The sequence below is a fragment of the Fukomys damarensis genome, unplaced genomic scaffold (assembly GCF_012274545.1).
Source record: "Fukomys damarensis isolate Sample0158 unplaced genomic scaffold, DMR_v1.0_HiC HiC_scaffold_24, whole genome shotgun sequence".
NCBI lineage: Eukaryota > Metazoa > Chordata > Mammalia > Rodentia > Bathyergidae > Fukomys > Fukomys damarensis.
The window spans coordinates 46,291,816-46,308,474 of NW_022900936.1; the positions used below are offsets into that span (position 1 = coordinate 46,291,816).

The 16,659-nt window shown below is 37.2% G+C and overlaps 1 protein-coding gene across 4 annotated transcripts in view; it reads left to right on the top strand.

Annotated features, from left to right (window-relative positions):
- Cep97 (centrosomal protein 97) overlaps nucleotides 1-15,887 on the top strand; it is a 21,989-nt gene extending 6,102 nt beyond the window's left edge. For 2 of the 4 annotated variants that reach the window (XM_010614653.3, XM_010614678.3), the window contains exons 5-11: nucleotides 1,311-1,424; nucleotides 1,903-2,069; nucleotides 5,871-6,035; nucleotides 6,673-6,806; nucleotides 7,648-8,422; nucleotides 12,194-12,269; nucleotides 14,878-15,887. In XM_010614653.3, the coding sequence (XP_010612955.1) occupies nucleotides 1,311-1,424; nucleotides 1,903-2,069; nucleotides 5,871-6,035; nucleotides 6,673-6,806; nucleotides 7,648-8,422; nucleotides 12,194-12,269; nucleotides 14,878-15,579 (2,133 nt within the window). In that variant the 3' untranslated portion in view covers nucleotides 15,580-15,887. The remainder of the gene's footprint in view (nucleotides 1-1,310; nucleotides 1,425-1,902; nucleotides 2,070-5,870; nucleotides 6,036-6,672; nucleotides 6,807-7,647; nucleotides 8,423-12,193; nucleotides 12,270-14,877) is intronic. The other 2 variants (XM_010614660.3, XM_010614671.3) reach the window with 2 other exon arrangements.
- Nucleotides 15,888-16,659: the final 772 nt, after the last annotated feature.

Below are 16,659 nucleotides of genomic sequence, written 5' to 3' on the forward strand. Positions count from 1 at the left end.
TAATTTTTTTTTTTTTTTTTTTTTTTTGAGGCGGTAACAGGTTTTTTATTTTTTAGAATAGGCATTAAAAATGAATGTCACTTTAATTTATTTTCTGGGTTTTTTTGTCACTTTAATTTAGAAAATAAACATGAACACATGAATCTTTTTTACAGAGGAAATGTATCATGCAATGAAATAACAGAATCATTTTTTCAAAAAACTTTTAGGGCTTTTTCTGTATTTTTGCTTCTTTGGGTATCATCAGCATCAGGACTCATTAAACCTTAGAATAGTATCTTAGCTCTGTTTTCTCTATATTTTAAACAGAAATTATTTTTAGTACCAATTATTCTGAATAATCTAATATAGCCAGATGCAGATCTGATAGATGCTAAGAGAATTCAAATGAACTAAAGATGATTGAACTATTTTTTTCTTCCTGAAATAGAAACATGATTATCTCATCACAATCCTGGATGTTCACAGTCTTGTTTATTCATGAGTTTCTTGTTTCTGACTTAATGTGAGTCAGCTTCATCTGCAAGTAGCGTGTTCTACCTTTTTCTGGTTTTTAGTTACCAAAACAATATACTTGTTGGACTGGAGATTTAGCTCAGTGCTTCTGCCACCTGCCTCACAAGCACAAGGTCCCGAGTTCGATCTCTGGTACCAAAAAAAAAAAAAAAAAAAGAATATACTTGTAATGTATGGGTTATCTTTCTTATCTCTTTTGGAAAATTGGCTTTCTATATGATTGTTTTAATAGCTTCTTTTTCACTTCTATGACCCTCTATTTTGGTGTATTGCTTTTTTGTTTGTTTTGTTTTTTGAGACATGGTCTCACTATGTAGGTCAGGCTGGTTTTGAGCTCACTATTTAGAACTGGCTGGCCTTGAATTCACAGTGTAGTCCAGGTGGCTTCAAACTTGTAATGATCCTCCTGCTTCGGCTTCCCAAGTACTAGGATTATAGGTGTGCGCCACCATGCTGGGCTCTTTTGCTGTTTTAAAAGGAAATGAACAAGTGTGTTGGAAATTGCTCTGTGTCTAGCAACGTATCTCACAGCATGCTAGTTGCTATATCAAGCATGTGTTCTTGGACAAATCTTTAATTTTTCTTGAGCTTAAGATGTTGATATGAAAAGAGAAAGTTAACAAGAAACCAGCTAGGGTCTTTCAAAAAATATTAATAATCTTTGATTTGTCTATAGTGAGAAGTATAACAAAACAGACCCCTTTATTCTTACACATATCATTTGGATGTTGTCACAATAGATCAATTTATTTGTGATTGATTCATTTGTAATTCATACTGTTTTTACTTTCAAGACCCTGCTTTTACATGGAAACATCATTACTTCTCTTAGAATGGCACCTGCTTATCTACCCAGAAGTCTTGCTATACTTTCTTTGGCAGAAAATGAAATTCGAGACTTAAATGAGGTAAAATTTTATGCTATTTATGTGGTCTAGGAAGGTGGAAAGTCCAGAAGACACATAGAAGAGGTTTGTGAGTTCCCTTTTAGGCCTTGAACATCTTGGAAGAAAAGGCCATCAAGATAAAATACTTGGCTCTAGATGATCATTATTTTTCTTTCTATTTTTTCTTAGTAACAGTGGTTGATGCGTCATTAAAGTCTACTTTCTTTTGTAATGCTGCAATTATATTTTCAAAATGGGGTTCTTTCTGCTCGGAAATAGTCCTGGTACTTTCTAAGGGACTTTGTGCAGCAAGGACAAATAACCAATATTGTTGGAACTTTGGAAGTCAGTGGCTAATAAAGGAGTATTACTTGTTGCTTTTCAGAACAAGAGGGAAATTGATGCATTCTCAAATGCTGCCAAAGATGTGTAATCATCGAAACCCTGTGCTTGACACTGAATACTCCATTTTGTTCAACATAGATATCCTTTGTTCTAGGTCTCTTTTTTGGCATCCTTAACTGAATTGGAACAGTTATCAATCATGAACAATCCTTGTGTGATGGCAACACCATCCATTCCAGGGTTCGACTATCGGCCATATATCGTCAGCTGGTGCTTAAATCTGAGAGTCCTAGATGGATATGTTATTTCTCAGAAAGAAAGGTGAACATGACCTCCTTTTTTTTTTTTTTTTTTTACCGGGGATCGAACTCAGGTCCTTGTGCTTACGAGGCAGGCACTGGAACCACTGAGCTAAATCCCCCACCCTGAACATGACCTCTTTTACATTATGAATTATGAAAATTACTCAAAAGACTGTTTTTAGTTTACTATGGAGTAAATTGAATATTACTTAAAATGAATGTTTAGAAATTAAGAGCATTAGTGCAATTGTATAATATACTATATACTAGTCATTTAGAATTATCTCTTCTTTTTTTTAAAATGGACAAGAAATAGCTCCAGAGGTTAGGACTGGTAAGTCTAATTTAGCCCCTAATTTACAACAGTTGGATTTTGAAAAAGTTTGTTATTTGTTTGGTATATGGAACACTTTTGCATAGAAACCATGGTTATTGTATAGGATCATGGATTAATCCCATAAGAGTTTATAACATATATGTAAGGGAAATAATAATTTCTTAGAATCCAATTAACTTTCATAATAATGGCTATAGTAAAATGTAGGTATACTGATTGGTCCTTCCCTTCTCATACCTGTGAACATATACAAATGGAAACTTCCCCATTTCTCAATCTTTGATAGTTTCTCTGTCCAGAGCTTGGATGCCCATAGGGTTACGTCTTCTGGCCACTGATACTTGATAAGTGGAATCAGAACTGAAGGGAAGATAAGGAACTAGGATGTGAATATGAGAGAGTGGAAGTAGAGGGGATAATGAGTTACTCTCCTTACTATGCCTCATCTCCTCATCTCACTTCTACTCGGTACACATATACAGGCATTCATGGATTCAACATGTACATTCTCCCTCTTTTTTTTTTTGGTGCTGGGGATCGAACTCAGGACCTTGTGCTTGTGAGCCAGGCGGTGGACCCACTGAACTAAATCCCCAGCCTTCTCCCTCACTTTTTAAAATGACTATAACTTTAATAATGTTTGCTTTATTTATTTACTTTATTCCTTTGGTAGTAGGGATTGAACCCAGAGCCTGGTACATGCTAGGTAAGCACTCTTCTACTGAGCTGTATCCTCAGCTCTTTTTATTTTATTTTGAGACAGTGTCTTGTTACATTGCCTCTGCTGGCCTGGAAGTTTCTGTCTTCCTGGCCTTGCCTCCCAAATAGTTAAGATTACTTTGTCACCAGCCCTGAATCTCACTTTATTTATTTTTTTGGTACCAGGGATTGAACTCAGGACCTTGTTCTTGCCAGGCAGGCAAGGCACCATTGAGCTAACTCCCTGTCCCTCGCACTTTTTAATCCCAGCACTTTGGAAGGCTGGGGCAAGAAGACTGCAAGTTCAAGCGCAGCCTGGGCAATTTAGTAAAACTTTGTCTCAAAATAAAATAAAAAGGCTGAGGGGTTTCCTGCCGGTAGGATGAGTGATAGATTGTAGCATTTTCTGTTTCCTTCTCCAGTAGTTCCATGTAGTTGCTGAGTAGAGCAGAAAGTAGGAGTGGCACCCAGGAGATAGTAGTGGTGCTAATGTAGGGTAAGGGACTGTCTGGTCTAGTTTGCCCACAAAAAGGGTTAGCTTTCCCTTTGTCCTGTAGCAAGTTGTTCTGAGTAGAAATCTTTGTTTCAAACTGACTAGTCCTAAGGGTAGAATATGGGTGTACTTGAATTATCTTCTCTGATCTTCGATAAGAGGAAAAATCAGTTAGAATTTCCCATAGGACTGACAGCATTTTCATATTTGAGAGGCATATGGTGATAACCTAACTTCAACTTGGCCAATCCTCATGGTCAACCTTGTTTCATTTATATACCTTCATTCCCTCTTCTCCAGTATTATTTTGAGGCAAATCACAAATTATGTGCCATTTGTATTTCATTATATATCAGAGAGATAAGAGCTCTCAGACATAACCACAAAGCTATTACTATATCTCAGAAAAAGTAGGAATACTATAATGCTTTAATAAAATTAGATATTCAGTCAGAACTTAGGATTCTAATAGTCTTTATAAATGCTTGCTTATTTATTTGTTTATTTGCAGTGCTGGGGATTGAATGCAGGCTTTGTGAATGCTAGGCGAGGCAAGCATTGTTATCTCTGAATTATAACCTCAGTTCTTTTTTCTTTTTCTCCTGTTACTGGGGATTGAACTCAGGACCTTGCACTTTGTGTTTGCCAGTCAGTCTCGGTGCCACCAAACTATATCCCAAAACCATATCCTCAGTTCCTTTTTATTTTTTCCTCATTGAGTTTATTGGTACGTTTTAGGTATATAGTACAGTTACATTCATTATTGGGATCTTATAGCTTTATGTGACAGGTCGTGGTTCTCATTTTTTCCCCTTGTGTCCTTGCCCTCCCTTTACCCCCATATCCTCGATTCTTAAATGCATTTTTTTATTTCTTGTTTTGACACAGGTTTCACTGTATAGTCCCAGGCTGACCTTGAACTTACTATCCTCTCTTACTTTAGCCTTTTAAGTGCTACAATTACCTGTGTGCATTACCATGACAGCTTTTTAAAAAAATTTTTTAAAACAAACAAACAAAAAACAACTGTTTGTGGTACTGGATATTGAACATAGGAATGTGGGTCTATCTCACTGAGCTATATCCCCAGTCTTTTTTTATTTTCTATTTTGAGAAAAAGTCTTGGTAGGTTACCTAGTCTGGGCTTACATTTGCAATCCTCTTGTCCTAGCCTCCCAAAGTGCTGGAATTACAGGCATGTGCCACCAGGTCTAACTTCAGTGCATTTTAAAAATAAAGTTCAGCCGGAGATTTAGCTCAGAGGTTCTGCCGCCTGCCTTGCAAGCACAAGGACCCAAGTTCGATCCCTGGTATCAAAAAAAAAAAAAAATAAATAAATAAAATAAAGTTCAAATAAGAAATACATTGCAATTGGTTGATATCTATCATAAATTTCTTTCTTTTTTTTTTAGTGATTTAAAGCATTAATTTATTATTATAATAGCCTATTCCTAGGTTGTCTGTGCTGGTTGGTTTGGGATCCTAGGCTCTTACCATCATTACACAAAGGGAGATAGCATCATTTGAAGGCTTGGCTTGTCTGGATGTCCAAGGTGATTCCCTTAGATCTCTGAATCTATCAGTTACTCATCTCTTTTATGAGCTTTGTTTGCTTTATTTATTTTAAAATTCTCATTCTTTATTTATCAGTTTTCAAAAATGAGTTGGAGGTTCACTAGCATCCTATATGACTCGTTAGCTTTTTTTAAAAAAACTGTCATTATGAAGTAATGATTTTATTTATTTATTTATTTCTCATTGAGTTTATTGGTACATTTAGGTGTACAGTACAGTTACATTCATCATTGGGATCTTGTACCTTTACATGATAGGTTTTGGTTCTCATTTTTCCCCTTACCCCTGCCCTCCCTTTACCCTGAAATAATGATTTTAAATGTAATTACAGTGGTACAATTTGGTTGCAACCAGAATCGTGGAATGAATTCTGTGACCAGAATCATGGAAACAATTAAGTCCCTGAGTCTCATACCACTCCAGCTTGTCAGAGTGAATGGAGAGAATACTCATTGCTTCTTTGAAAATAGTTTGAAAATATTTGAAATCATTAGTACAACCTTATGGAAGTTTCCCTATGTGTGAAAACAGGTTTAAGATATAGAGCAAAAGAAGTGAGTCAGAAAGATAGACTTTTATAAGAACTTGGGTAGATTGTATTTATGAAAAACATCCAATAGTTTTATTAAGGTAAATTAAGAAGGAAGATCACTGTTGCTTAACAAGATCTTTTGGCCATCCTGGTACCATTGCCTCTTTATTTTCCTGAATTCCAGTTTGAAAGCTGAATGGCTCTATAGTCAAGGTAAGGGGAGAGCATATCGACCTGGCCAACACATCCAGCTTGTCCAGTATCTGGCTACAGTTTGTCCTCTCACTTCTATACTGGGTCTTCAAACTGCAGAGGATGCCAAACTAGAGAAGATTCTGAGCAAACAGAGGTAAACCCATTTATTTGTGGCACCTGTTGAGTTCACAAGTGGAAATAACGTCACTCCTTTCTCCAGTAATAGGTTGGAGGCCAGTAGGTTGGCCCAAAACTTTGTGCACTTGGGCCTCTTGTCACTAGCAATCCTACAGGAAGCTGAGCCACACAGTGCAGCTTACTCCACAGCAACTTATTGCTAACTACTTTTTGAGCAGGGAGAGCTAAGCAATACGTTATGAAGAAACGATATATATGTGTATGTATATATATATATCAGGGGCTCAGGGGCTGGGGGCATAGATCAGTGATAAAGTGCTTATCTAGGATGGAAGCATCTTAAATAATGTATTTGTGGGGCCTGGGGACTTAGCTCAGTGGCACTGTGCCTGCCTCGCAAGTGCAAGGTCCTGAGTTTGATCCCTGGTATTAGGGAAAAAAAGGTACATTTTAGTCTTAAATTTTTACCCAGTGCTTTAAAATGAGATTTTATAATTTGCCAGTGATTAAAGATACCTACCTCTCAGAGTTGTAAACTTCCACCTTTTTGACATTGTTACCTAGGAAGCAAAAGAACTGAGTTTTTTGTTGTTGTTGGTTGGTTTCTTTGTTTTTGTTTCTGTTAGTTGACATTAGAGGTTACTGATTTTTAGGTTTCACCAGAAGCAGTTGATGAGCCAAAGCCAAAATGCAGAGTTGTCTTCTCTTGTTCCTATTGAAACCAGGCCTCCCCTTGTACCTGAGCATTCAAGCCCTGTTCAAGATTGCCTCATAGTGCAGGAAAGTGGTAAGAAATTAATATATCTTTAATCACTTTTCTTCAAGTAATTGGATTTGTTGGGTACCATAACAGAAAAAATTATATATTCTTGTAACTTTATTAGTATAATTTTAGTGATCATTTGGATTTGATACTATATGCACACATTTATTATATGTGTATGTTTATATACATTGTAATTGTTGTATTTCTGTTTTTTAAAAAGATGTTAGGAACTGTTAGGTGTGGTGGTTCATGCCTGTGATCCCAGCACTCAGGAGGTTGAGGCAGGAGGATCACCATGAGTTTAAGGTCAGCGTGGACCATATAGTGACCTGAACTGCATAGCAAGACCTTGTCTCAAAAAAACAAAAAAATTCAAGGGCTGGGGATTTAGCTCAGTAGTTCTGCTGCCTGCCTCTCAAGCATAAGGTCCCGAGTTTGATCCCCAGTTCCAAAAAAATTCAAGAACTGCTTCATTTTATGTGAACCAGAGGCTTTGATTGTTGCAAGAGTTTGTGTTCTTAAAAATGTTTAGCCTTGCAAGCTCAAGGACCTGAGATTGATTCCTGGTACCAAAAAAAAAAAAAAAAAAAAAAAAAAAAAAAAAAAAAAAAAAAAAAAAAAAAAAAAAAAAAAAAAAAAAAAAGTATGTTTGGTTTGTGGGCCAGGGGATTTAATTCAGTAGTTCTGCTGCCTACCTCGCAAGTTCAAAGTCCCGAGTTCCATCCCGGGTTTGATGTTCTAGGCATGTCACTGAAGACATTTATTTAACTATATTTCAGAAATTAGATTTCATTAAAATAATACAACTAAAAAAGCTCTTAAAATATTTAGTAAGTTAATGATGCTCTGTTGATTCTTATAGAACCTGTTGTCCAGGTCAATTCTTGGGTTGGGATAAGCAATAATGATGACCAATTACATGCTGCTAAGAATAACTTTCCAGCCTCTGCACACACTACAAGATATTCTCGAAATGACCTGCATTTGGAAGACATACAGACAGATGAGGACAAGTTAAACTGTAGTCTTCTCTCTTCAGAATCTACTTTTATGCCAGTTGCATCAGGACTGTCTCCAGTATCACCTACAGTTGAACTGAGGCTACAGGGCATAAACTTGGGCCTAGAAGATGATGGTGTTGTGGATGAATCTTTGAAAGGTCTGGAAAATCAGGACTTTGATAAGGAAGAGGAAAAGGATTTATGGGATATACATGAGAATTCTGTTCAGCTATTGAAAAGTAAGATCAATACAGAGGTAAATGAGAAAAGTGGGCTCTTATCTTGTCCTGAGTCAGCAATTATTAGTGCTGTCTCAAAGGATGATAACCACAGTCTTACACGTTTTCCTGAGTCAGCTGGACACAATGTCTCTCATACAGAGCCAGATAGTGAAGAAACCATGTCTCAGACAACTTCAGAGAAACTTCTTTGCGGGATTTTAACTCAGAGATCTGTTTCTTTGGGACAAAATAAAGTTTCTCTTCAGAAATTGAATGAAGCAGCCACCAAAATTCAGGCCTGTTGGCGAGGCTTTTATGCTAGGAACTACAACCCTCAAGCCAAAGAGGTGCGTTGTGAAATCCGGCTACGGAGAATGCAGGAGCACATTGTTTGCTTAACTGATGAAGTAAGGAGGTGGGTCAAAAATCCTGTTCTGTGCTGTTTTGTTGGTTTGTGGTGTCAATTTTTTTTCTTATTGCTGAGGACCAAGTTCAGGACCTTGTGCTTGCTAGGGAAGCTCTCTGCCCCAGGGCTAAATTCCCAGTCTCCAGGGATATCAGTTTCTTAAGTTGTTTCAGAGCACTATGCTACTGTGTTCATAACTTTTCATACCGTGCAGCACTGTTGATTTACCTGTTTGTTTCCTACAGTATACTGAAAGCATCATGAGGGCACAGATTGTCATATGCATCTCCATCCCAGCACCGTGGTTGATACATAGATGCAGTGCCTCAAAAATGTTGAATGAACATGAGCTGTATGAGGATGTGTAAATTCTGTACATAAAGAGGTACAGACCATGTAGAAAAACTGGACAAATAAAGTATGGCTTAAGGAAGTCTACATAGATTCCAGGAAGTGACATAAGAAATAGAGAAAAATACTAAGAATTCAAAAGGGACTAAAATTCTGGGGCTACCATTAAGAATTTTCCTTTAATTCCATGGCTCACGTGTTTATTGATTGTCAAACCAGGAAAATTAGGATTTCACTAGTATTAACAGTACTAGTATTTTCATTATTATTAACTAACAGTATTTATTAGTGTTATTAGGTGGAATCAGAAAAAGCAACAAAAGACACCAAGAAGAGATAGCAAGAGTGGTATAGGAGAGTATATGTTCAATTCTATCAGGGCAGAGTGTTTCAGAAGAGATCAGAGGTGCCATAGGAAACACACAGAACTACACATTAGATTTCCAGTAGGAAGGTAGTGGTGACTTGATTGGTGATCCTCAAGGCTGTCATAGGATCCATGATTTGCTAAATGTATTTCTAGAACTCAGGAAAATTGTTCTGTTCCTGGTTACTGTTTACTATAACAAAATCATACAGATTAAAATCATCAAAAAATTACACACAGAGTCCAGGAGAAAGTAGATACAAGCTTTCAGTTGTCTTATCCCAATTGAATTGTGCAGACAGGGCTTAATTCTCACAGAAACGATTTGTGATCACAAAGTGTTGTCAACCAGGGAAGCAAGTGCACCTGAGCATCAGTTTCCAGGTTTTCTTCGGGTGTCAGTGTGACCTTAACTGCTCAGACCTCAGGCTCCCTAGAGGTCGAACTGATACACTATGGCCTATAGCCCCAGGTAAACAAACCAGGTATTTAGAAGTCACATTTTAACTTTTTTGTTGTTGTTGTTACTGGGGATCAAACTCGGGCCCTTGCACTTGGCAAGGCAGGTGGTGGAACCACTGAACCAAATCCCTGCCCTAGAAGTCACATTTTAGTATAAACTGTGTGACCCAAGACCTCAGTTGCACAAGATATTCTTTTCATCTGGATATTCCAAATGCATGGAGCTTGTCAAGGGCCAGTCCTATCTTTGGAACACGAAGAGCCAGAACATCCCAGTCTTGCCAAGTTAACCCTTTCCAGCATAGTAATTTTCTTCAGAGCATCCTCAGTGGTGTGAGGGGATGAAAGCCAGTCTGGAATAGGTTGGATAGTAAATGTAAGGTAAAGAATTAAAGGTGAGAAAAGAAGGGATCCAGTACATAAGTAGAGGAAGTAGCCTGAGGTAGAAGCAGGAGCCAATAAGGTGGTATGTTTGATGTTGGGAGGATGGATAAGCCTTGCCTGATATATCATCTTTTTTAGTAATTTTTCAAATATAGCCAATACTTGAAAATGAGAAGAAGGATGAGGTACCAGCTTAAATGTGAACTAACGGAGTCTGGTACGGTGGAGCAAGCCTGTAGTCCTACCTACTTGTGTGGCTGAAGCATGAGGATTGCTTGAGTCCAGGAATTCAGACCAGGAATATAGACCTCATCTAAAAATACAAAACAAAATTTAAAAATAAGTCTGATTGGGGCCGGGAATTTAGCTCAGCCAGAGTTCAGCTGTCTGTCTCACAAGCACAAGGTCCCGAATTTGATCCCTGATACAAAAAAAGAAAACAGGTCTGATTGTAGATTTTCATTATCAATTCATAGATATTCTTTTCTGATTCAGGCCTGGTTAGTATTTGGTTTAGCTGGGAATGGATTTTCCCAGCTGAATATGATAGAGAGAGGGATAGAAGGGTAAGGGAGCTGAAGATATTTAATAAGGGGGAGTAATAATGGACCTTGAAATTTAAATGAAGAAAAAAAGGAAGTAAAGGCAAAAGGAAAGAGCTATTGGATTTGAGATCTAGAAGATTGGAGGTTTAGATTGTTACAGTGGGTACCGGAACAAATGAACTGGTGAGATAGGAAGGTAATGAGTAGTTAGTATTAGGTAATTGGAATAATTTTTGCAAGTTGTGTAGCCAAAATAATTTGGTCTACAAATGGGTGACTGATACGGGGTGGATTATTGTTAGAGCATCTGTATCAGTAGTGGCAAACATATTGTATGTGTACTGCAACAGGTATGCAATGCAGAGCCCTCTCTGTCTGCATGTGCAAGCATTGGATAACAGTGACATAGGGAACATGTGTATGCTTGGAAAGGAGTAGTGGCACTGAGTGATGTCACAAGCCTTGACTCATTAGCCACAACTCTTTTGAGCTTTTGCATGGCTGGTCAGTGTGCTGACAAGGATATATACATTTACTTGGACCAGCTGTGAGTTTTAATATATTTGTTTTTATTTGCACAAGACTTTAGCTTTGAGTTTGCTTATGAAATATTGAAATTTAATATCTAAGATTTAGAAAAGATATTTTTCTTTTAAGAAATAATGTATGACTTGTTTTTCTAAACTAAAACCTCAGTATTTAGGTTTAATTGCAGTATTGGCACTTTGCAATAAATAAATAGGTTTTGGGTTGCAGTTTGGGCACTCAGTCTCTAAAAGGTTTGCCATCATTGATCTTTGTGAATGTTGAGGTTTCCAATAATAATGACAGGAATGGAGCAGAGAGAAAGGTTGGTGCTGAGGCAAAGGTTGGTGCTGAGATATCTGTGAATGGGGATGGATAGTGGGATGTCAGTACTTGACAAAGATGTTACAAGGAATTTAGCAGGATAGCAGGAGTTCATACAGGAGGAAGGTATTTGAAAGCATCAATGAGAAGCAAATTCCTGACCTTGATGCAAGAGACAAAAAAAAAAAAATAGCTTTCAGTAGAGAGAACCACAATGTTCTCATATCTGATTCTCTTTTGGTCAAGGAATAGTTTAGAGAAGGGTTAGTTATATAAAATAATTTGCTGATTGTAATTTAAGAGCACCAGATGGCACAAGAGAATGTCTTGAGAGACTAGGGAAAGTGGAGAATTGGGGTTGGAAGTTCAATAAAGACTGGCAGTATAGCTTAGTGGTGGACTGCTTGCCTATCACACACAGCATCCTGGATTCCATCTCTAGCACTGCTAAAAAACAAAACCAAAAACACATGAGAACAAAATAGTGGTGACAGTCTGAGTGATAATCTGAAGGTGGTTTGGGTTTGTAATAGGCCAAGATGTGGAGATGGCAGTAATGATCCAAGCAAGACTTCGAAAAATGAGAGAGAATGATGGATGAAGGATGTCAGGGGTGGCTAGCATACTTTGCAGAGCCAACATCTGGACTTTCAGTCACATGTCATTTGGCTGCTACTTTGAGTCATGTTTAAAACTAAGGTTAGATATTCTAAAAGTGGAAAAGACTATTATTAGATTATTAATCTTTTTGCAGTGCATGTGTTTAATAGAAATATAAGTCAAAACAGCCTTATGTCATTAACATATTTTGAATTACTATAGATTAAGAAAAGAAAGAGATGAAGAACGTGTTAAAAAAGTTGTACAAGAAGAGGCTGTCAGATTTCTTTGGAACCAGGTAAATCTCTTCCTGCTTCTTTCACTAATATATAGGAGAAAAACTTTAGATTCATTGGGGTAATCATACAGTGGTAAGTTTTATTTATCTCTTTCTCTCTGTGTCTCTGTCCCTCTTTGCCTCTGTCTCACTCTGACTGAGGGTTTAACTGTGGGCTTTACCTATTCTAGGGATGCACTGAACCACCTTTTCTCAAGGTGAAGGATGTGGTTTTTGTTCTTTGCCATTAACTCTAAATTAGGACAGTGAGGGACTGGGGATTTAGCTCAGTGGTTCCGTCGCCTGCCTCACAAGCACAAGAACCAGAGTTCAATACCCAGTACCAAAAAATAAATTAGGACAGTGAATTTTGTTACATTTTATTTAATATGGAGAAAAATGTTTTCATTATTTAGATAAGAAAACGTAATATAAAGTCAAAGGAAAGTGGATTAATTGAGAGATGTTAATCTATTTATTGAGAATATTTGAATGAAAAGTGACAAAAGACATGGTAGTATATGATGGTTACGGTGTGCATGACCTAAAAAGTACATGTAAATGCTTGGGAGAGAAGGGTTGAATCCAGTAATAGCACACTTTAGAGACAGTTTAGGCAATTGGTTTTATTATTATATATTGCATAAAATACTTTTTGATGATAATTTTCTTGGAAATAGTTTTACAAAATAATTTTTTACAAGATTTGTCCTATAAAATTAATTTTTAAAATTTTTAGATGAGATCGGGAGTGTTCAGGGTAGTATGGCCGTAGACTTTTTTTTGATTTTTAAAGTTCACGATTACTGTCAGTAAAGGAATAGCTAAATAAAATATGGAATAGAAATGCTTTAATATACTATAGAACAGTTAAAAAGGATAAGGCAACAGTATGGACAACATGAAAAAAAATCTCCAGAATAATACTCTTAGAGAATAACAAGATGTAGAGCTTAAAGTTCCACTTGAATTTAAAAGCTCTCTATGTATTTGCAAATACATAGAAAAAAATCTGAAAGGATGAACATTGAACTACCTTCAGTGGTTGCCATGAATGATGAAGAAAAACAAAAAATTCTGCACATTGCTTTCTTGCCTGCAATTTTAAGTACAATTTTGACATTTATGCTTTTAAAATGTAAAGTTTATAGAATGAAGAACTTGGGACCTTAGTAGGCATTTTAGAAAGCTGCATATCCTGTATTTTAGATAATAAGTTTAAACTTTTCATGGATATCTAAAATGGGATTTATATTAGAGGATCTGCTTATACTAATAGGCTCTAATTGGTCTTATTGAGTAGACTTCACTATATATTTTGTTCAGTATTAACCCATTAGTAAGACATGTACTATCAAGCTTCTTGTTGTTATGCTACCAGGAGCAAGAAAATTGCTTTAGATCATTCCCAGTGTCTTGGTGAGAGCTTTTTGTTATCAAAAACATGTATTACTTGAGCTAACCTGGTTTAGGCTAGAGATGCTATGAAAAGGATTGGAAGAGTCAGTTTCTTTTTAATTAAACTTTTATTTTTATTGCTACATATTTGCAGTATATAATGATTACATTCCTCATTAGTTTGTATACATAACACATCTTAATTCTTTTTTTAATCCCTTTCCCTTCTCTCTCCCCATCTCAGTTCCCTTTCCTTTTTGTTTTTTGTTTTTTTGAGGCAGGGTCTCACTACATAGTGAGACTGACCTGGAACTCACTGTGTAGCCCAGGCTAGTCTCGAACTCACAGTGATCCTCCTGCCTCAGCCTCCTGAGTGCTGAGATTACAGGCGTGCACCACCATGTCCGGCTTCCCTTTCCTTTTGAACAAAATTTATCTCCCTACTTCCTATTGTCTATCTTTTATTTTTTCTATTTAAAAGCAATTTTTGGGCTGGGGATTTAGCTCAGTGGTTCTGCTGCCTGCCTTGCAAGCACAAGGACCCGAGTTGGATCCCCAGTACCCAAAACAAAACAAAACAAAAAACAACAATAAAAACAATTTTTGGGTACCTCCCCCAACCCCCCTCCATGAAGGGGAATAATAATCTGAGGAGTAAATACTTCCCTCTCGCTGGGGAGTTAGGAAAAGGGGAGGGGTATGGGGTCAAGTCCCAAAGACTCAGGCCTGGGGGGTACCCTAAGCCACATCCTGAAGCAGGATTGGCAAGAGTAGGGGTGTAGAGTCCACATGTGGGTGGTGGGGAACAATGGGACCTCTCTGCTACCAGTTGTAGTCCAACTCCCCCCTACTAAAACATGGCTCCCTCTCTCCCACAGCTGTGGTATCACACACACTCACACAAACACACACTCCCCTCAGCTAAACTTTTCCCCCTTCTCTTGCTCCTCAGCAACTGGTGGTCCCCTCTCCCCTGCTGCTGTTGCTCTTTCTGATGCTGTAGCTCTTGGGGCTCCTGCCACGGCACTTCTCCCCATCTTCCTAGTCATCTATCTTATTTTGCTGTTTGTTTCTATTTTGGGTTTCTCATATGAGAGACACCAGGAGTCCAGTGGTTTTTAACTTCAGTTCTACCACTTACTGCTTCATGACTACTGGTTAAAAGCTCAAAGAACAGTTTTAAAACAGGTATTTTTTATCTTATAATAAAACTATTTCCTCTGGTTTATAGGTAAGATCTCTACAAGCTTGGCAGCAGACAGTGGACCAGCATCTAATTTCCTGGCATACTGATCCTCCTGTATCAAGTACTCTGGTACCAGGTGAACCTCATTTATTCACCCAAAGTCAGGAGTCTCCTGATCAAAATTCTAATTGGTCCATTGCTCATGATGAAGCTCCTCAAGAGAAATCCCTACCAGAATTTCCAGACTCTGGTTTTCATTCTACCCTAACAGAACATGTTCATTGTTTGAAGGATTCCTTGGATTTTGAAAAAAGTTCCACAGAAGGCAGTGAAAGCACCATAATGGGAAATTCCATTGACACAGTCAAATATGGCAAAGAGACAGATTTGGGGGATTCAAGTGAAGAACACACTGGTGACTGGTGTAAGGAAAACTCGGCCAATGAGCAGGATAACAATCTGCTTGAACAGTACTTAACTTCAGTTCAGCAGCTAGAAGATGCTATTGAGAGGACAAATTTTAATGAAGTGACAGGAGATAGTGAGCTTCGCTTAGCTTGTTCCCTGGAAAAGTTAGATACCTTGTCTGAAAGGATTTCTGTAGATGAGACTCATGGCATATCTCCCACTTTGCAAGTTGAAATCAGTCAGACACCAGAGAATTATACATTAAATGCAGAAGTTCAAGGGCAGCAGCCAGAATGTGATTCTACATTACACGTACTGCATGTTGGTGTTACTGTGTAGTATGCTTGGTTTCTTGGAAAGCAGCAGTCCACTTAATTTTCTTAAGAATGTTTTTTTCTTGCCTTTTTTACAAAGGGGTGCAAACTCCTCTCACTTTGTTACTATTTATAAAAAATTTTTATTCTTGTCTCATATTTTTTAGATTGTAGATCTTCACCCTTTTATCTATAATGTACTATACTATGTTGAAAGTTATATGTATCATTTCTTAACAAGTATGTCAATGACTCTTTATTGTATCAACAGTTGTGTCAACAATAATTCATTTCTTTTAAAAAATAAACTAGAACAGTGGTGGGGAACCTATGACACACATGTTGTTTTTTGTTTTAAGACAAAAGATACTGATGTCTGAGTTGTTTTTTCTAAACTAAAACCTCAGTATTCAGGTTTGCTTGCAGTGCTGGCTCCTTAGTGATAAATAAGTGGGTTTTGTGTTGCAGTTTGGACACTTGTCTCTAAAGGTTCACCATCATTGAACTAGAATTTCTTAAACAAATAAGAAAAATTACCTTATATGCCAATAAGTTTTTTTATTCTAAGAAAATTATATATTTTAAAAAAGAAAAGAAAATTAACTATATATTAAGGAATGCAATTTTTTTTCAGTACTGGGGATGGAACTCAGGAACTTGTGAGGCAGGCATGGTGCCACTGAGCTAAATCCCTGGCCCAAGGAATGCAATTTTTAAAAACAAATATAAATGAAAATATGAAGGTTCTGAACTATTGAAATTTGCCACACAGTCTCATTGGAGTAAGAATGTGTTTTCTTAAGCCTTCCTCTAAGCCAAGAAAGCCTTCTTTAAGCAAATTAAGGAAGAAAAATTGTAAGATACCTTTTTATGTTTTTCCTTTGGGTACTGGAGATTGAACCCAGGGCCTCAAGCATGCTAAGCACATACTCTACCACTAAGCTCTTCCCCCAGCCCCTAGATAATAGGATTCTTAGTGGGGATGATTAAATTGTCACACAAAAAAACATTAGTCAATGTCATGCATCAGTTTTAACATACAAAATAAAATATTCCATTTAAGATTAAACATCAAGCTACTTAAGGGTCAGCAAAGAACATTTCT